The sequence below is a fragment of the Daucus carota genome, chromosome 3 (genome assembly GCF_001625215.2).
Source record: "Daucus carota subsp. sativus chromosome 3, DH1 v3.0, whole genome shotgun sequence".
Taxonomy (NCBI): Eukaryota; Viridiplantae; Streptophyta; class Magnoliopsida; order Apiales; family Apiaceae; genus Daucus; species Daucus carota.
Window position 1 is genome coordinate 42136434 of NC_030383.2, and position 22042 is coordinate 42158475.

General features: G+C 32.8%; 2 protein-coding genes and 1 long non-coding RNA gene across 3 annotated transcripts; all 3 read right to left on the bottom strand.

Moving 5' to 3' along the window:
* Window positions 1–3328: 3328 nt before the first annotated feature.
* Window positions 3329–4240, bottom strand: LOC135151183 (uncharacterized). The gene is made up of 2 exons (XR_010289749.1): window positions 3834–4240; window positions 3329–3563 (listed from the first exon to the last, which is right to left on the bottom strand). It is a non-coding gene; the product is annotated as an uncharacterized LOC135151183 (long non-coding RNA).
* A 3743-nt stretch (window positions 4241–7983) lies between these two features.
* LOC108211621 (glucan endo-1,3-beta-glucosidase 13) lies at window positions 7984–11567 on the bottom strand. The gene is made up of 4 exons (XM_017383267.2): window positions 11252–11567; window positions 8867–10141; window positions 8460–8490; window positions 7984–8361 (listed from the first exon to the last, which is right to left on the bottom strand). The coding sequence occupies exons 1-4, from the start codon at window positions 11304–11306 to the stop codon at window positions 8250–8252; spliced, it is 1473 nt and encodes a 490-aa protein (XP_017238756.1). The 5' UTR covers window positions 11307–11567; the 3' UTR covers window positions 7984–8249.
* A 2253-nt stretch (window positions 11568–13820) lies between these two features.
* Window positions 13821–15691, bottom strand: LOC108213263 (cationic peroxidase 1). Its single transcript, XM_017385039.2, has 4 exons — window positions 15413–15691; window positions 15131–15322; window positions 14609–14774; window positions 13821–14504 (listed from the first exon to the last, which is right to left on the bottom strand). Exons 1-4 carry the CDS (start codon window positions 15620–15622, stop codon window positions 14119–14121), a joined length of 954 nt encoding a protein of 317 aa, XP_017240528.1. The 5' UTR covers window positions 15623–15691; the 3' UTR covers window positions 13821–14118.
* Window positions 15692–22042: the final 6351 nt, after the last annotated feature.

Here is a 22042-nt window from a genome sequence, read left to right on the forward strand (position 1 = left end):
TGTACCAGTTTTGGAACACGTACACGAACTGAATTATTTCGTGTCAACACGAGCCGTACACGTTAAGTACACGGAAAATTTCGTGCACCTTTCGTGTACCACGAACAGTCCGGATGAAATGTACACGAAATACACATTTGTACACGAAAGTACACGGATTTCACAAGAAATCTATTATTTTTACAATTTTTCTGTGATAAACAATAGATTAGACATATAATAAATTCATAAGATAACAGGAAATGAAATAACAGAACTGAAATTGATTAAAGAATATATATAAATAAGTATAATATATTTTTTTAATTTATATTTATTTATTTAGTTCCTGTACTTTCGTGTCGTTCGTGTACTTATATTAAAAACCGAACCCGACGCTAATAGCAACGTGTATTTTTCGTGTTGGTGTACTTTCGTGTTCGTATACCGAATATTGAAAACCAAACCTAAACTTTTCGTGTGGTGTTTTCGTGTCGTGTACCGAATTGCCAGGTTTATGCCTATGTTACAACTTACAAGGCCTCCTTTAATTTTCTAAACCCATGTTTTTACTCCCTTTTTATTTTATTTTATTTTTGTTTTATGTTTGATTTTAACCGCACATTTATAGATGGATCGACATGATTATAAAAATATTATTTTTATTGATTTTGTTTTTGATTATATACTTTTATTCATAAAGAGAAAATTGAAAAGACAATAGCTTTAATTACGCAATCAAAATATTTAAAAATGTTTGTCAAAAATCAAACGACAAATAAAAAAAGATGGAAGAAGTAAAACTTAACAACCATTATTTCAAAAAATATTGTTTCCTATCAAGGGTCGTTTGATTTAATTTTAAAAAGTATATATTGCTTATTGGTGAGAAATTATTTATAAGTGCAAAATCTGGGGTGATTAATGAAGAAAATATTGCAGAATCAATTTTAGTTTATATGTTTGGATAATTTTTTTATATTTAAAACTTATTTGATATTAGAATTATTAAAATACAATAATAATATATTACTCCCTACATCCCTCCCATTTCTTATCGTTTGGGTTGGGCACGGAGGTTAAGAAATATGTATAAAGTAGTGGAAAAAAGAAAGAAAAGTGGGTGAAGTGGTGGGACCCATTGAATTTTAATGTATAAAAAGAAGATAGTGAAGTAAAAGTAGTGTGAAAAGGAAAGAAAAGTGAGAAAGTGGTGGGACCCATTGACTATTTTGGGTAAGTTTTGAAATGTAAAGAAATGGATGAGACATCCCAAAACGGAAAATGTAAAGAAATGGAAGAGACGGAGGGAGTATTTATTATCTTTTAAAATGTATCTAAGCATTTTGTAAAATCAAATTTATAACAAAAAGAAATAAGTCGAAAAAGTTAGTATTTTCAATTTCTCATGTTTCGTCTTGACTTATAAGTTCTTTTCACAATTTGCATGAATAAGCAGTTTGTCACTTATACTTACTCTATTCAGGAAAAACATTAATATTTGTGTATTATTATATTGAATAGTTTTTTATTTCTGAAAATCATATTATTGCAAGATAATATATTTTCAAAAAACAAACTATTAACATGTTATATTAAAATATTTAATAATATTCACATATCATAATTAGATACAACGGGATCATTTAGATTATCTCAAAAGAAGTGCTTTGGGTTATATGCGAGATGTCGATTACAAACAAAAATTAACTTTTAATTTATGTGTTTGGATTTTTTTATTAAATTACAACTCACCAGAAATAAAAATTATCTTTATAATAATAAAATATTATACATTAATCTTTTAAAATGAATTCATTCATTTTAAAACTGCGCGATGCGATACGAGTTGTGGTTAAACCGCATCGCGCCAAAATATTATAACATATATAAATATATTAGTAATTGTCAAATATAATTATATTATGTATATTATTTATAATTATGTTATGTATATATTTGTTAATCTCTTCAAATAGCAGTTATTATTATTTTATGAATCTCGCATTAGTGTTATATAAAAAAAATTTTGAACCGATTATATTACTATAATATGTCTCTTAGAACTCATTATTTTTATTATATTTACTCTTTTGTTTGTATTATTTTAGAAATTGTTGTAGCTCTAAAATGATAAATATCATATAAATTCATTATAAAAAATTGTTTGAATTATTGTATATTTAAATTTTATTTTTAATTTTAATTAAAAATATTTGTTCTCAAGTATACAAACCGCACCGCACCGCACTTTTATGATGTGATTTACGCGGTGTTTATGCGATTTATGCTAGCGTTGTGAGGTTATAGTTTGAACTTTCAACCAAATAGCAAATGCCATCTAAAAACAAACATTTTGAGACGCAATCCACACCATAATCACCCCTAGCCATAAAAACAAATCTATTCACTATTTTCTATTTCACATTCACGTTGTAGTGAAATGTTCAGGAGTTTGTTAGACTTGAGTTATGATACTTATTTTGTCTTATCAGAATCAATTTATTTGTAATAAAATAAAGATAATGCTATGCAATACGGTCTAAAACTCGTAGTTAGAGCATCTCCAACCATTGAAAACCTTTGGCTAAAATATGAGTTGACATATTTAAAATAAAAAAATTTAGCCAACAGCTCGAAAAACACAACTCCAACCATGCTCAATTGTTGTCTATAAATTGAGCCAACTTTCTGTGGATGGCTAAATTTGTCGAACCTCTATAGGTCTCTAAGAAATCTGTAGGAAGATTGCACATCATTTATTACCATAGTGAACTGATATATTCTGTTTTAACAATCTAAAATATTAATAACATACTTTTTTTAAATTATAGCCAACCAATATAGCTAATCCCATTGAAGCAAAATGTCTTACAGGTTCAGGAAATTTTACATAATGTCTTGCAAGTCCTATATAGCCAATGATTATAACCAACGTCGTTGGAGGTGCTCTTACACAACTTGAGGTGTTCGGAACAACACTGCTAACAAAGAACCTGGCGATTATAACCAACGTCGTTGGAGGTGCTCTTACACAACTTGAGGTGTTCGGAACAACACTGCTAACAAAGAACCTGGCGTCTAATCACAGTATAATTTCAGATGTTCGGAACAACACTTTCTTAGTTGTGTCTGTTAATGACCTTTGAGCTAAGCTTGGATGTTTAAACTTCAAGTTTTCGTGTTCTGGGAGCACCTGATTCTGTGTTTTTACCTGTCCATGATAAATGTTTTTGTGATTCCATATTCCTTTTAGCACTCATATTACTCATATTCTTTTTAAGATGTAAAACAGAAAACAAATCGAAGATAGTCGTAACAATCTGGAAAATAAGAGAGAGACATAAAGTAAATAAAAAAGAATCTTTACATTGAAAAGAATTGTTCTGGAATCCCTACTAGCAAATAAACAAGCGTTAGGCAAGACTCTGATTCTTGTGATGGAATGATTAATAACCGCAGGAATCAAAACCACAACTTAAATATCTTCCAAATAAAAATAAAATAAAATCAATGGATGATATAGGTAACGGCCAAAGCGAGCAGCATGAGCACATATGCAATTCCTTGGTCCAATGCAGCTCCTGCAATCACAATCATATTCACTCGTCAAAATTTACCATGTCAAAAAATAGTTCTAACCAGAATTATAATATCCCATACGATTAGACCCGATTTCAAATCGGATACGACCCGGACCCGATTTCAATCTGTTAAAAACGAAATCTGGAAGCCCAAAATCGCAACTCACAAGTCACAACCCACATTGTTAATCTTAATTTCAACTAAATAAAAACGCGAGAGAGAGGGGGAGAGAGAGAGAGAGAGAGAGAGGAGAGAGAGAGAGATGTAACCATTATTGGAAGGAGCAGGAGCTGGAGCAGGGGCTTGGGCATTGATGGCAGGAAGTAGAAGAAGAGCCGAGAAAAGAGCAAAAACAGCCATCACAAATGACACTCTCAACACCTCCATTTTCTGCAAACCCAGGAATAAATGTCTCTTGCTACAATTATTTCTTGTGTGTATGTAACGGTCATTATATACATGTACTCAGCATAATATAGAATGTAACGGTCGCCCTGGATTTACAATCTCTGTCAGATGCAAAACCATCATGGCCCTTGATAGTGGACACGTGTAGGGATGGTATAATGGAACGTTCTGTGTAACAGCCAATGTCGACCTGTGGTTGGGTGGACGTGGGTGGGGCTTACTACTCGCTCCAACTTTGGTTTTGCACATGCATTAAATCATTCACAGGCAAATTACTCAGGTCTTTACGGTTTTTTATTTGTTACTCCATATTTTAACACTTTTATATAACATAATTTCGTAATTTATTATTGAGATTTTTTTTAAAAAATTCAAACATCAAATTTTTATTCAAAATAAAAAAGATTAAAAAATAAGTTTCGAAACAATATTTTCCAAAAGTATTCAAATGCATGCCAAAGGGACCAAGAGAGTATTTCTTATTTTCATTGTTAATTTAAGTTTTTTTTAAAACATGTTGATATAAATTATATGAGCTTCTAGAACCATGGGAAACCCTTAACTAAAACTTTAGTTGACATGTCGAAAATAAAAATTAGAGCCAACGTCTTTAAAAAATGACACTCCAACCATATCTCTTATCTATAATTATAGCCAACATACTACGGATGACTATATTTATCGATCAACTACACGTCTGCAAGAAATCGGTAAAAATATTACACATCACTTATTACTATATTAAAGTGATATATTCAATTTATAACAATCTAAAATATTAATAACATACTGTTTTTAAATTATAACCAACCAATATAGTCAATACCAGCGAAGCAAAATGTCTCGCAGGTTCAACAAATTTTACATAATGTCCTACTGTTCCAATTTAACCAACTGTTATAGTCAACCCCGTTGGAGATGCTCTTAGCCGCCAAGTTATTGTACGTTTTGTCATAAGAACTACTCCCTCCGTCCCTTTTTAGTTGTCGCATTTGGTTTTGTGCCGGTCAAATTGACCAAAATTTGACTGGAATTTATTAATATTTTATCCATTGATAAAATAAAAAAATATGTCAGTGGAAATAACTTTTAATCTGTAATTTTCAATTTTTTAAAATAGTGAAAGAGTGACTTATAATCTTTGGTAAAAAATTAGTCAATTTGACCAACAAAAATAGAAATGTGACAACTAAAAAGGGACGGAGGGAGTATCATAAAACTCCGCACGAGGCGGGTCTCCAATTTAATTGATTTTTATAATTTATTTAATTTAATTTAATAGTTGGTATCTATATGTTCAGGAGAGTTTTCAAAACATCTTCTCTTTAATCGATTAAATCCTGCCATATTGCTGATCGATTCGATTTTGGAATCCGATGAGCACGTATAAATCTCTCTTAATCAAAAAGTATATATAACAATTTATTAAAATTAAAACGCTACATCACTTTAAATATTAATAATTATAAAAATTATAATATAATAAATATATATTTGTTAAAATAACTAATATGATAATAATCGAATATAAAATAATATTTTAATGTTAAAATATCTGATTTTTAGTCCGATTAATCCTTCTGATCAATCCCGATTTTCGATCAATGTCAAATCGGTAACTCAACCGATTAAGTCAATCGATTCGATTCTTGATTTCTATAACACTGATTCAGAATATCTAAATTTTATTCTAACTAAATGGACATTTTTAAAACAACAGTTGATGAATCAAAAATATCGTCAAATAAATAATTTTGGGAAAGTTACCATGTGTACTTTCTGAGAAATGGTAATGCACACTCCAAAATTTGTCCCCAAATGAGTGGTATGCATATGGCAGATTTCAGATTTTAGTTGGATGGTTTATGTGTGCATAGACAGAGTCTTATTATTTATTTGCATAAGTGTAACCAATCATACATCGCCGGGGAGAAAAAATTGGGAACAAATTTTGGTATACTTACCATTTTCTTTTGAGAAAAAAATTTGAGATCTAGCATTTTTCTTATATATGTAAATATTATCTTTCCATTTGTATTTGTGATTATCTTTCCATTTAAAATAAGAGGTAATTGCATATCGCACTCCCTAACTATCGTTCAAAAACGATATTGTACCCATACTTTAGGAAACTCAACTCGCACCTCCTATCTTTACATTTCAAAAACGATACGCACCTCCCTCCGTTAACTTTCGTTAAAATACTCCCCTCGTCTCAATTTACATATCTTTTTGCTTTTCGAGGAGTCAAATTGACTAATTTTTGACCAACTATTAGAAAATATTTATTTATTAATTTTGGAAATAGAAAGTTACATATTGAAATATAAAGTTACATATTGAAATAGACTAGATTTACTTTTTAATGATATTTTTTTTATTAAATTTTTGTTTAATTAAGCTATCCTCAAGTCAAAATGATTTTACATATCAAATGATTTTAAATTTTTAGTGATATGTGTATTAAGTACTTAAAATATACACTATTTTAAATATAAAAAATAAATATTATGTGATATTTATTATAAATATATACACTTTTATTAAACAAAAATTTGATATGTAAAATCATTTTGACTTAGGAATAGCTTAATTAAACAAAATTTTTAAAAAAAAAAATCATCAAAAAAGTAAATCTAATCTATTTTAATATGTAACTTTCTATTTCCTAAAATAATAAATAAATATTTTCTAATAGTTGGTCAAAAATTAGTCAATTTGACTCCTCGAAAAGTAACATGTAAATTGAGACGAAGAGAGTATTTTAACAGAATTTAACATAAGGGGTGCGAATCGTTCTTGAAATGTAAAGATAAGGGGTGTGAGTTGAGTTTATCAAAGTATGAGTACAATTTCATTTTTGAACGATAGTTAGGGGCTGCGGTATGCAATTACCTCCTACCTCTTCAAATAATTAGACACAAACGCTTGTATACATTAAGGTCGCTAAAAAATTGAAAACACAAGAAGAATAGTTAGTTTTGTCAAACTGAATAGTGAGGGCGGCCGAAAATGTGTAGAAGACTAGAAGCCCTGGAAAAGGATCCACTGGGCCAACATGGAAACCAGGAAGCCAAGGGAAATATTGTTAACACATGGAGTGCCTGAGATTTTAAGTGCCCTGTGCAAAATTAAAAATATGTGTCCCAATAACAAAAAATAATAGTAATTATGTAAAATAATGATAAATAATTATTTTTTTTATTATTTTGATATAATTATAAAAAATTAAAAAACTGGAAAAACAAGTACAAAAATAGTAAGATATAATAATTATAAAAATTATAATCATAAATATAATCATACAAAAACTAATATAAATGTAAAATTTATTAAATTTTGATGTAAAACTTTAACTAACTGATTAATCAATTCTAATTTAACTTTTTCATTGAATATATAAATATTCAATAGTAACCTAATTTTAAATAAATTAAATATCCAAAAATTGAATTATTAAAAATAATATAATGTACAAGTTGTCTGGACGAAAACATGTTGTATTTAATTATTAAAATTAGTAGTCTAAATTACTAATCAAATAGATTAATATTCTTATTACATATTTTTCTTATTAATTTTATTTAAAAAATTTATAAATTACTTTTTCATTAAAACTAATATAACATTTTTTAATTTTGTTAAGATAATATTTTTTTAGACAATACATACATATACAATACATATGCCCCTCAAAATTTTGAGTCCTGTTCTGTCGAACAGGGGTCATATATTTTGCTCTACCATAGAAGAGATTGTTTTTTTCTTTTTTTTTTTTGAGAAAACCATGGAAGAGATTGTTAAATGCCATGAAACGTATTCAGCGGTCGAGATAATCCAGACTTTAGAGACCTTTGAGACATTTCAAAAAGGTAATGGAATTGATAGGCTACAACATTGTAAATGTGATAATTTATCTCTGTGTGGGTATAAAACCATGCTAGGATGGTCCTAAATACATAATATAACCAAGAGGAATATAGATTATCAGAATTATCAGATAAAAACGTGTAAGCCAAACCAAAAACATAAACTTACATATATTCATCTAATAGAATAGACCAATCTCCTTGACCATTGGGGTTTGATACATCTGTAACTCTTAGCTAAGAACTTGCATGCCAACATACAAAAAGAGGATAAAACTTTTGCACAAATTGTTCCACAGATCAGATATTCATGCATATTTCCTCAATACATGCCTTACTATTTGATTCTCAAGGCATAGCACGACACTCGTGACTTGTCTAAAGGATCTTCACCCATATTCAAAAGAATTACAGGAATGTCACTATAAGTACACTACAAAGCCATACTGGAGCACTTTTCCATGCAGAATTAGAAGCTGGAGGTTTAGATGTTATGTTACTTGCGGTAGTTATGTTGTTCCTAAGCAAATTGTGCAGCCATGTCAAAAAAGATCAGAAAAGCTACTTCTATTTATATAAACAAATAAAATAGCAATATGCTGTAGATGTTGAACATACCTAGCTGTCGTATACAAGCACTTGTCATAACCTGCAACGAAACAATAAATCATTTGAGAACCCTGGACGGCAGGACTTGCTGTTGTTCAGAATGCTAAGAAAACTATTACTCTAAAAACAGAACTATTGAGGTCAACAAACAAGAATGAGAGCTTTATTGTTTAAACATCATCATATCAAGGCAAACTGTGTAACCAAAGTTAAAACATGTGCTCCAAGCATAATTGCAGTTTTCTTTTCTTAGTTTCATTAAGGTTTTTTAATAGGAGTAGCTGGTTTCCAAATTAGTGCAAAAAAAAAAGAGAAGCCCACTCTGTTAATCAAACAGGTGATGAGCTCATTTAAGACGACAATATATATAACTTGCACATTTATTTTAGTAAAATGGAAGGTAATAATGTACTAACTTGGGTCTGTATCTGTTTTAACTCCTGAACCTCCAAATCCACATGCAATGTCAGTAGCCCCATTTTGCTGGTAATAAGTGTTAAAAGCATAAGATGCATGTGAAATTAAACTATCTGGTTCAAAACATGGCTGGCTAGGCTGAACTGCAGAACAATCCACATTCCCAGAGCCACAAACCCAATCCAAGGAATTTTGTAAGTCAGTTTCAGAAGCTTCAGAAGAAGCAATGCACCACCATGTTCCGTTAGAGTTGGTGGCATTTGTCTCTGTTGTTACGTCCACAGGAGCTCTACCATTGAAATCTAAGTTATATATACTTGTCTGGTCAGGATCAAATATTCCCCAGTTCCTCTCAGACTCTAGCCCAGGCTTCCTGTTTTCGTTGAACAAAGAGAAAATGTAAACATCCAACTCGTTACCAGGCCTTGCCGGAGTTCCAGTATCATTGATGACATGGCGAATCAAATTGGTATTATAGGTATGTGCATTATCAGGAGTTGCATCCACCTCCTCCGCTGACCCTTTTGACGGCCAGCCTGTCTCAGTGACCATAACTTCTATTGTGCTGAAATTCAGAGCCATTAGTGCAAAATAAATAGCATCAACTTGGGAATCGAACATATTTGTATAAAGCAGACCAGTACTTTGGTCGATCACTTCTGAGGATGACTCAAACAGAGCGTAGTCTAGAGATACATTGGTTGGGGAGTCTCTGTAAGCATAGTAAGGATACGTGTTTACCATGAAAGGTGACCGACTTTTAGCAAGAAACTCCAATAGAGGTTTAAGAAAGTAGGCATGACTGCTATTAAAAGCCCCTGCCGAAGGAGGATATGAACAGGACAAGATACCAAGAGAATTAGTAGTCGAAATCTTGATCTTCTTCTTGAGCCCAGCCTTTTTTAGAGCTGTGAAGACATTCCACATTGCAGGTACTACCAAAGCAGAGATGTTACTCGGAGCTTCAGTAACTTCAGCACCAACAGTTATGTATGTTATCTTCGTGGCTGGATAGTATGGTAGGATGTTGTTCTTCAACCAGGTATCCGCATTGGACTGAAATTGTGCAAATGGCAAAAGATCAGAATTTGGAATCCCTATCATGAGCTCAATCCCAGTGTTTGCAAAGGCTTTGAGGACTTGGATGTTTGAGTCATATATCCTTACATACTTTATATTTTGCAGTTTAACCAGTTCCACTACTTTATCAGGGGTGGGGAGGTCATCTGCATTTCTCCCATAGCAAACCCCGATTGAGCTTCCACTGCAGGAACCTATCACAGATGACAAAAAGAGGATGATCCCTTGCAATTCAATATCAGAACCAGAATGACGGGAAGCAAACAACAGCATATCACAATAGGAGTGACCAAAGAAACATTACGATATGTCAATATGTTCTGCAAGCACCAAAGTAGGGCTACTGCAATGTTATTTGCTGAAGCAAAGTATCTTGGGCCAAAACATTGTTAGCACATGATTTTTTTTTTTTTTTTTTTTTTTGTGTAAAATTAGAAGACAACACTTACAAGCTAAATGAATAAACAAAATTCATTTTTTAAATGTTAAACAAGTCGACTAGCAATAATTTTAGTTTAATAGAGGAATTATTTTATATAAAGTGTACTGTCAAGATTTCTTCTGTACACTTGATCCAATTTTCTCAATGAAATTGATGTAACCTTCAGAAAAAAGCTAAGAAGGAGATCCTCAGAGAGATATCAATCCATTCCTTAATAGGCTGCAATTGATTCTCTTCATGCACCTGAAGTTTATATGATGTAAAAGCCAATACCTACAGAACCTCATTTAGTCGGTTGTAATAATCCAGAAAAATTCATTGGTCAAAAAATTCCTCAGTTGGCAGCTTGTGAAGATGAAAATATCGGACTCGGATAATTAATAAACTCAACATGACTATTATATAAACCTTGCTACCAATTAGTTAGGGGGTTACCCTGCGCCAAGTATCTGAAAATAAAACGATAAAAGACCAGTTCTTACAAGTGTGATCATGTTAATTTGCCAAGTAACTTAAAGCTTTCACTTTCAGTAACTAGACAATGAGAATATTATCTCACAAGCCCACAAGTAAAGCACACGACCAAAATGACAGTCAGATTCTCTGAAGCAAAACAAACTTCAGTAAATTCTTGTTTTAACAACTAAAAAAACTTGAGATACAAAGTTTCATATTCATTTAACAGATATCAATATTCCAAAGGCAGTAAGCTTAAAGTGCAAAGATCATCAAAGATTCTGTAAAATACGCATCACTGTATGATTCTTTCCAGATACAGAGCACAAAATGCCAGAAAGATTAAACACATACGTGCATACCAAAGCCATGAAGGAAATAGAGGATCTTGAGAGTTGGAACATACCCAAACACAAGAGAAGCAAACAAGTTCCAAAAATGAGGCTGAAAACTCTTTCCATTTGCTCTTCAAAAGCTCCTCAGCAGCTTCGCGAGAGAGAGAGAGAGACGTTGAGTGAGAGAGAGAGAGAGAGACGTTGTGTGTAAGAGTGTAAAGAGAGGACGGAATACAGTAGAGAGCATAGTAAAAGTGTTGCAGCAGGAAAAGAGGGTAGATATTGCGGACTTGAAAATATTTTGTGAAGTGTGTTTTGATGTTTTTGTCTGGATTCCGAGCTTTGCTTTGGGAATCGCATGTCTGGGGTATTCTCTCGACATTTTTTCATCTTTTTAGGTTATCGTTCGCATCTTCTGCAAGTCTAGCTGTTCTCAACTGTTTTCTCTGTTGGATACTGTAGTATTTTGAATTTTTGAATTGAACTCTTATGCTGCGTTTGGTTGAGGAGAATGGAGTAAAATGAAAGAAGTCTAAAATTAATAAAATATTATGATGAGATTTGTGAAGAAAATTTAATACACGAAGAAATGAAATATTTCTTATTATTAATTAGGGTTCGTGATCTCAACATATAATTTAAGGAATGCAATAGAGGAATGAATCAAATTTCATTCGATTCCTTCCCTATTGATTCACCCCAACCAAACACAATATAAACAAATGCTCTTTAAACAAGTTCTTAACTATAATTTTAAAAAGCAATTAACAATTAATGTTTTAATAAGTTAAGAATCTACCCTCACACCAATCTTTTAAAGAGTACTCCCTCGAAATAGTCGCTTTGACTTTTTACACGTTATTTGAGGTGTAAAAACAACATACCTCTACACATTATTTTTGAAAATTTTCTTTTTTGAATAAAAATATTGATGTCAAACTTTTATTCAGAAAAAGAAAATTTGAAAAATAATATGTAGAAGTATTTTTTTTACACCTCAAATTATTTGTAAAAAGTCAAAGCGACTATTATTTTGGGACAGAGAGAGTATCTAATAACTCTTAATTTTTTATTTATGAAAATAATACTAATCTCCCTCCAATCTTCTCTCACATTCAGATAACTTTTCCATCTCATTTATATAAAATATAAAATATGAATAAACAGCTAATATATATAGTAGTATTGAAGTTCTCATGTTTCTCGATATACTCATTAAGAGCCACATTTTATATTATTGTTAAAAAAATGATTTAGAAGCATTATTAGAGATGTTCTAATCTCTTCAACCTTGCTTAGAGTAAATGATCCTCTTAAATCTCTCTTTGAAAATTAATATAATATATGACTCTTAACAAATTAATACACTACATATCGTAACAACTCTAAAACTGTTCTTTATACTTGTTTAATATTCATATTTTATTATTTTTTTTTGAGAGAAGTTGGATAGAGTGTGAGAGAGGAGTGAATAGAATGAGAAGACAATCTTAACGTGCTTTTATGCACTCTTACTAAAATATCTACCCTTAATAAAGAATCAAGAAATCTTTCACAGCCTTCAACTAATTAATGCTCTCGCAACACTACTAGACACTACTAGACGGTGCTTAGTTGTCTTTAATTTAAGTTTGCCTTCTCTAACTCAGGCCAAAAACTCTCAATTTTCATCTCAAGTTCAAACTTTTTAGCAGGGTCATTAATGATCTCTATAGGATTTCCTTCAATTGGTCTCTCATTATCATCGTAATCAGGTCAAAGTCATTAACATAATTGTCATGTCTGAGCTAGGGTCATAGTCTGATGAAAGGGATGGTGAACTATCAACGGGGTCGTCAGACATATCAACCTCCATATACTCATCCTTCACCTACAAAAGTCATAAGAAAATATTAATTTTTGATAAAACCTCAACTCACAAGTTACGCTTAAACGGCAGTTCACACAGACATATTTACGTCTTGTTCTACTTTTTTATCATTTCTCCACTATATTGATTATGAAATCATTGTTTTTTCATATTTTCTTTCTCTCTTTTTTTACAATTCCATTCTTTTCGCGTTTCATTCTATTCAAGTGAACATGCACGATCTTTGTATAAATAGTTTAAGTATGGCAAGGAATTAATTAAGAAATGCCGCATGTTTAAGGATTATGGGGCCCATGGTAGTTGCATAGAAGAGTAATTTAAATTTATAAATTTGAAAATTTAATATATGAAATTAGCAATTATTCAAAAAATAAAATATTAGAAGATAGCACAAATAAAAGATAACATAAAGCGTACGAAAATGAAAAGAAATACAAGTGATAATTAGGTAAATGGCAGACAAGGTATTGAATGTTTCGTCCAACTCATGCCGTCGGGTCATTCTGTAACTCTTTTCGGTAGGATTTTCTGTGGACGTAGCATTACTTCTAAGAATCAAACCACGAACTAGTTTACTCGTGATTATGGATGATTTAGAGTATTGCATTGACTTGTGCAATTCACAATGCTGATATTTTTGGTTTGGTTTATGTAAAATTAGTTTTCAAATATTTGGGGTTGATTGACAGGGGAAATCCTGACGATGGTTAATCAAGGCTCAGAAGTGGCAAAATGGTACTCGCCCATGGGAACAATAAAAACAATCTATAAAACAACGAAAAAAATGACAATTTTATGTAGAAGCTTATTTAAAATTATTCTAAATACAACAAGAAACTGAGAAATAAGCATTAAACTCTTGATGAAACTTAACCGGAGATACGTATATATATGTCATCCTGCAAGTTGCAAAATGACACTTATTCTTTTTGCTAGTCAAGACTCACACACATTCAGAGGATTAACTCTCAACCTTTGTTACAGGCAACAAGGCCACTCTGTTGTAACGACCTTTATGACAACATACAAACAATTCAAAATTGTAAAAAGCAATTAGTCATTTTTGGCTTAGTTGGTTCTGGTGCAATCAGTTCTGATCTGACCACTAGAGCCGGTGAGAGGGCTAAGGTTGCCCATCTTCACCATGGCACTTGCAAAGTCTGACAAGAATGTAGCCTGATCTGTGGTGTAGGAAGTCACTTGGGAATCGGTGGAGCCGCCATTGAACAGCTCCTGATCCGAGTGGAGAAGACCCTCTTGGGTTAGCAAATTTGTGTAGTAGGAATTGTCGAAGGACGTGGGGGTTGAGCGATCAAGAGGGGCCAGATTGCTGGATCCTCCACTAGTAGGGCAATTTGCCTGCAATGATGTTGCATAAGTCGCGTTTATGTTGGCGTCATTGTAGATTCGGTTTCTGAAGGCTGCACACCTGGCTTGACCTATTGTGTGAGCTCCTGCATTCAGAAAATATGTTATTCATGTTGAATTTAGGCTAAAATTACACATATTAGACAAATCAGCTCAGGTAAATTGAAAGTGGAGGAGGGCTCTAACACACCTGATAGAGTGACCATTTCAGCAGTGGTGAAACCTTTATTTGAGAATAAGGATTGAAGACGAGAAAGACTGGCATTTCCAAGGGGAAGGTTATTGTCAGCAGCGGCAAGACTTGCATTCGTCGAGTCTCTTCTTCCCAATTGAACTGTCCAGCTGTCCCCACCAAGCTGCGCAAAATGATCACATGCATGAAAACATTATTATCATATGTAGTAGTAAGTAGTAACACGACCAGCCCGAGGGATTTGGGTGTGCTAGACGAATTTTGAAATGGTGTCCTTATTTCTGAAGATCGTAAAAAATTAATTTACATACATTCAAATTACACAATGACATAATCAATTCAGATATGTATGTAAATATATAAATGCATCAATTTATCATTATATGTAACATATAAATAGATTTTTTGGTATTCCTCAGACAGCGGTGTCCTACACGTTCGCGTTACCCAGGAGCCGGTCTTGTGTAGTGATAATATATATAGCAAACTTATGAAATTTATTTAGTAATGGCTATTTACCGCCACAACAGAGTCCCTCGCGGCCACAGCTAAGATATCAGCACACGATACCACACCCGGGCATGAACTCTCCAGTTGAGTTTTAATGTTATCGACTATATTAAATCCTCTCAACGATCCCGAATTCGAAAACGCGTTCTGCTCCCCGACAAAGCTCCCATTGTCCGCCAGCAAAATCGATGCATCACAACCCTGTTTCAGTTATCAAATAATAAAACCGTAAGCACGCGCAAAAACCAAATGCGGTATATAAATGGAGCTAGCTAGCTAGAAACTACTTGCATTGACAAAACAATCATGAAAGTGAAGGCGGAGCAGAGAAGCTCCCATGCGATTCTCCTGATTCACCGCCGAGGTAACAGCCGAGTTGATAGTTGAAAGAGCACTGGGGCATGATGTTGAGTAGAAAGAAGAGGACAGCTGCGCTGAGCCGAGTCCAAGTAACATACTCAAACACAACCAAATCATTGTGGCTGATGATGAACAAGCCATTTAAGCTACTTATAAGTTTCTTCTTTTAAAAGAAAAGCTGGAGCTATGAAGAAACCTGGCTTCTTACTTATGTGGAAAGTTTGATAGGATTCGGGGTTTATTTATAGGCGAACAAGAGTAAGAGATGCGCGGTCATAATTTTCAACGCCAATTATTTTGTTCCTATTTTTCTACGTCGAATTTTAATATTCGGTTTTTTTTAAGTATTTTATGCATGCACAAGTCTATTATAACGGCATACAAGAAAGAGTCACGGCGAAATATCAAAGATAAATACTTTATTTGCTTCAACAGAGATATATGCATACATGCAAGGCCCGCTTGCTTCTAGTAGAAAGGTCTCCAAACTTTTGCATGCAGTTGAAATTGTTTAGGCAGGAAGAAAGACTTTTGGAGTAAGGTTGAAAATGGGAATCGATAATATCGATCATAAATAATTAAATGACTGATCCAAATATCTATAAGATTCCGATTCTTATTGAACAGACTCATTATGATATACCGAACATTCTTTAATTTTAAATATTAAAACAAGGATGATATGTTTTTAATATACCATCAAAATTTGTACAGGAAAATGATTCAGAGAAACTCCATCAGAACCATTTCTTTGTATATTGTGTTCAATATTGTAAGTGTTAAGTACATGAAATGCTTGTCTTGTTATGAAATTCGGATATTAATCCTGATTAATCGATATTTCACAACTCATCGAATGTCTAATTAACTATTATTCAATTAGTTCTTGTGTGTCTTCGTCGATTAATTTAAGTCCGCGGTGCCGGGGTAAAAGCCTACTAAAAGTGTCTTGGTGGACTTCTAAAATAATTTTTGATTTTAAATTAATTTATCATCAATATATCCTGTTTGTTTGACAGAAGCAGAAACTGTTTTTGGCTTCTGCTTCTCTTGACTCGTTTGTGTAAATAAGTAGAAGCACTTTTAAGAAGCTGAGAATGCTAGCTTCTACTTTTTTTCCAAACACTTTATTAACTTATTTACTTCTCACTTCTACTCCACTTCTTTAGTTTAAGCAAAAAGTCACTTGTTTTAAGCTAACCCAAACGGTCTCATTAATTACAAAATCTTCAACTAAAATTTTCTCAGGAAAATATTATTCAATAAACACAGGAACAGAATTATAGCATACTGAGAGTAGTTGGAAACGTTGAATGAGTCAGTAACCTGCATTTGTAAACATAAATATTCAAATACTTCTATATATACACGCATACAAGTCATTTCTCGTTTGTTAATTTTGTTGTTTAGAGCATTTTCAATGACATCGACTATAAAAATTGGTTAAATACATTATATACAATTCACTCAACCTGTGAGACGTTTTACTTAAGATGGTATTGGTTTGATTGACTATATTTTAAAAATAGTATGTTTTTAATATTTTAGATTGTTATAATAAAATATATCACTAATAAGTGATGAGTAATCTCCTTACAGTTTTTTCTTATAGATTTATAGTGCATCGACAAATATAATCATTCATAGAAGGCTCATTTATCTTTATAAACAAGAGCACATATGGTTCGAGTGTGATTTTTTTGAAAAAATTAATTATAATTTTTATTTTATGTGTCAACTAAATTTTTAGTCAGGAGCACTTCATAGTCGCAAATGCTCTTATATAGTAACAATTTCTTCTACAGCGTGCATGACTTCTTGGCATGTGTTGCAGTAACAGCACAAAATAAACAAGTACCACGAGAGTTTGAACTCAATATCATCCTCCTAAACTGTACTCCCTTCATTCCGTCTGATTACTTATGTACACTGTTTGCACGTACGACTCATATAAAATATAATTAAAATGTTTTTAATTTCCTATTTTTTTGAATAAAAATTTAAACAGCAAACTTTTTTTCAAGAAATTTATTTTAAAAAATATATTAGTAAGTATATTTTATAAAAACCTCAAAATATGTGTCAAAAAGTAATGTAAAGAATCCGGTGGGAGAACAGAGGGAGTAGTGATGCAAATGAGACCTCGATGAAGTTAGTTTAGGATGTAGATGATCTTGTGATTGAAGTCTTATAACAAAAATTAACATTTATTACCGTGGGAGAGCAAAACAGTGGAGGCCTCTGCACAATTTCAAATTAGGAGATTAATTTTTTGATAAAAATTTAAAAAAAAATATTTGAAGATAAAATGAATTTTAGATATATATTATAAACATAAATCATATTCAAAAATTTATAATTAACTAATAATATGCTTTAATAATATGTCTTCTTGTCTATTTTGTAGAAAAATATCAATGAACACGTTCACCGTGTATAACCAATTTTTATCTTTTACTAAATTTGTATATATAAAAGGTTCTACTCCATTACAATCCCTTCTTAAAAGAGTTATATATCAATATGATTAATGAATTAAAGGTCACATATCATTTCGTTCACCGATCTAAAGAGGGTATTATTTGAATCATTAAAGTCATAATATATATCAAAGAAGTACATCAAAATATGAGTTCAAGCAGTGAAAATTTTATTTGTAGAATTTTACACATTATTATTGAATGTTAACAAAATCAAAAAAATATAGGTTATGACTTCAAATATTTACGATAATATATTTAAATTTATTAAATTTATTTACTTTAAGATAGACACAGAAAGAGAAATGTTATTTGACAATGCAAACAATAGGTTAAATTTTAGAAAGGGGGTTGAATACAATCTATAAAATTTCAAACTATTTTTGCCAACAGGTTATATTCAAAACACAAGAGATATCAAAATCTAAACAAAAATTTAAAAGAACAAGGATCTTAAATATTCAGGTAGGTTGTTTTGTCCACCTGAGAGATTTTTCTATTAAAAACCTCTCAAGTAAAAATTTACTTGGCTACTTACAAAAGAATGGAGAGAAGAATCTTACAATTTTTTTCTTGCTATCTCTACTACCTTGCTTTTCCATTCTTAGTGTATTGGATACATTGAAATGAAAATTACAATGGGAATATATACTAATACAAATTAGCTAATATGCAAAAGCATACACCTACTCTTTTTCTAACATTTATAAATATAGAATTTTTGGACTTAATATTACCTTTGGCAACTTGAAATTTTTTCAGTTTATTTTGTTTTTATTATTCGTTACTTAGTTCTTATGTTTTCGCTATTGTAACACATTATATATTGTGAGTTTTCTGTAGAATAAAGTTCATATATATTTTATTATCTCTGTTTACACCTTATGAGTTATCTTTTAATTATGATTTGACATAAAGGTTGAAAGAATAAAGTTTTAACCTCACTAAAAAGTATTCCAGATCTATTGGAAATAGGTATGATTGTGATCACATTGCATGTAATTTCCGGTTACACATCCATACTTGATCTATATCATCGAATATATTAATGTGGTATCATTGAAGATCTAGTTACGATGATGTGACGAAAACCGCTTTTGTTTCATATTTTTTATATGAGATGGACCAAATTAACTCAGGAAGATGTATTTAAGAGCAAAAAATTTTGCGCACCTTTGGTTATTCAATGTAATTGTTGTTTGGTATAATTTGTATAATATGTGAGCATACAAATTAAAAATAATTATATTTATTATGTTTATTCTATTTATTGTCTAATTAAGTGGCCTAAAATAAAGAGCCCTTAAATTATCTTATTTGGTATGGGTTTTGTAATGTGTAATACCCAAGAGAAGCCTTATTAGAGTTAACAAGGGTCTGGTAGAGCTACTATAAAGTACAATATATGGTTTTGTTCCCCAAGGCTATTCCAACCGCTACTCCTCTAGCGAATCAAGTTTGTGGAATAACAAGTCCTACAATCCGGATTCATATCTACACCTATGGAATCAGGTACGCTTCAAATATACAGTTTTATTATAACCTTTTAAATGTCGTATAAGATGATCCTTGGTTATACATATTTAAATCTAACATATCTAACATGAAATTATCTATGTAGGCTTATCTTCTGTTGTCCTGGGTCACCCGGGTTCGACTCTGGCTCACCCCGAGAATTATTGGAACGGATCTAGAGTAGGCTAAATGAAATGTTAATTTAGGTAGGTTCCTTTGTGATGAATCAAAGGGCCACAAAATTTACGAAGACCTCTTATAAATTGAAGATACCTGCGAGTTAAACTGGATTAACTTGTGTGCTATGTTGTGCCATAAAATCTCCTTGGGCTTATTTTATAGCCCATCATATTATTTGGGCTTTATTTGGGCTTATTGGAATCATTTGGTTAAGGATAGTGGGCTTCACTATGGCTGGGCGAATCATTGGAGGCATATGAAGAGGCATATGGACTTGCATTAGAAACTCAATGAAGACTGCCATCAGAATGGGGTTGCACCTGAAGGCGCTTTAGGGGTTACCGCTGCTAGGGGTTACCGCTAAGTGCATCCTGGCTTGCAGCTACAGGGCTGCAGTTAAGGGATGCCGCTGGAAGGGCTTCCGCCGCCTGGGCAGAACGGCAGGCAGACTCCAAGCAGGACTCTTCTTCCTTGTTTCTAGGAGGACGAATTGGAAGTATATTGGGATTATATCAGCTGCTATTTATCTGCAAATTAAGAGATATTTACGTGCATTATGGAGATAATTACAATCGGGGAAGACAACTCAAGAATATTCGGATATATATCAAAGATGAAGGCTTCAAGTGACCTACTTGGAGTGGGATACCGCTAGATAACTACTGAAAGAAGGCTGTTTTATCCTAAACTAGAGGATATAAGAGCTTATCTCTTCAGAGTCCTAAATCGAGAACTACATGGGCTTGATACCTATAAATATAGGGTATGTAGGCACCTTGCAAAGGGACGAATTACGGATTCATAAACTCACGAGTTCTACACTCTAAAGAGAGGCACGTGTAACCTTTGTGACGTACATTTCCGGGCAATTGCAGGACGGAATTCCATAATTCCGGCCTTGTTGTTTGGTTCTTTGCAAGCTCAGCCCTTAAACACACTTGTTTTTCATTTGTTTTTCTTTAGTTTATGTTTACGGTAGCCCCTAAGAGCTAGACGTGATTTTCGTAGTTGTAACAGATATCCCTATAATTGTGCTATACGGTTCTGGGGGTGTTGTATCGATTCCTCTCACAACACTTTTTGGCGCTAGAAGGAGGGCATTACTGATCTTAGAGAGGAGAGATGTCAGAAATTCCCGAAAACACTGAAAATCCCAAGACGCCGGAAGGCGCTACGCAAGGTGAAAGCGATGTTCCGAGCGGGGAATTAACACGCGAGGAGATGAAGGCAAAAATAAAGAGAATGAGTCGAAGGATTGCTTCTCTGAAAAGGAAATCAGCAAGGTCGAAAAAGGCTAGCAAGGTGACTCCCACCAAGCTAGATTTTGATGGAGAAGGCGGTAGGAAGGAACGTGGCAACCCTGAGGATGGAGCTAACCTCGAGACGAATGATGGAGAACACTCACAGGCTGCTAGTGTGTTCGACCGCCTTGGAAGGAAACTGACCGAGCAGGACTTGCGGCACAGGCTTGGTGACAAGGCCCCTAACGGGGATGAACCTGAAGGCTCGCAACGCAGGGCTCCTCCCAGCCAAAGACTGGAGAAGCCCGTATCAGAAGCTCGGTCAAAGGATTAAAACCAAAGGCCGTCAAAAATTATCTCTATTCATGATGATGAGGAAAGCTCAGGGTCGCACAATGATGAGGAAGTGAGCAAGAAGAAAGATCATCCCCTGGATGATGACTATGAAGTTGCACTTGATAACGGGGATGATAAATGCAAGATGGAAGAGCTGCTGGAAGCCCTAAAGAAGGTGAAGGCCGATAAAAAGTCGAAAGCCGAGCTTACCGTCAAGTCACCCTTTATGAAAGGCATATGTTCAGCCTATTTGTAATTAAAGAGGTACCAACTCAACTCTGATAAGAAAGCAAGGTAAATAGCAAGTACTGTTGAAGGAATCCGTACGAAGAACGTCAAGTGATTTATTGAAATTATATGTCTGAAGAATTTCAGGATGATGCTGCACACCACTGGAAGAAGTTCATTAATATGTTCAAGCCTCAGTGTACAAATAATCTTTTGTAGCACGTCCAGAAGTCCAGAAGGTATAAAGTTTTAATACTTTATTTATTCAGAAGATTCCATACTATTGTTACCAATGAAGAAGAACTACGAAGACAAAGAATCGACGAACAAGCCACATCTCAAATGTTTATTTGATAAAGAATATTTAATTCAGCTAGATACAGATGAACCAGACAGTACATTTGTGTGTCAGCTACTTCAATTAAGTATTCTGCATCAACTACAAGTGGCAGTTCAATCAAGACAAAGATCTACAAAGTTTAATCAAGCCTGAAGTCTCTGCTGATGAAGATATACATTTTATAAGTATTTATTTAATTATCTCACTAATCAAAATAATTAAATTAGTTGTATAATTTATT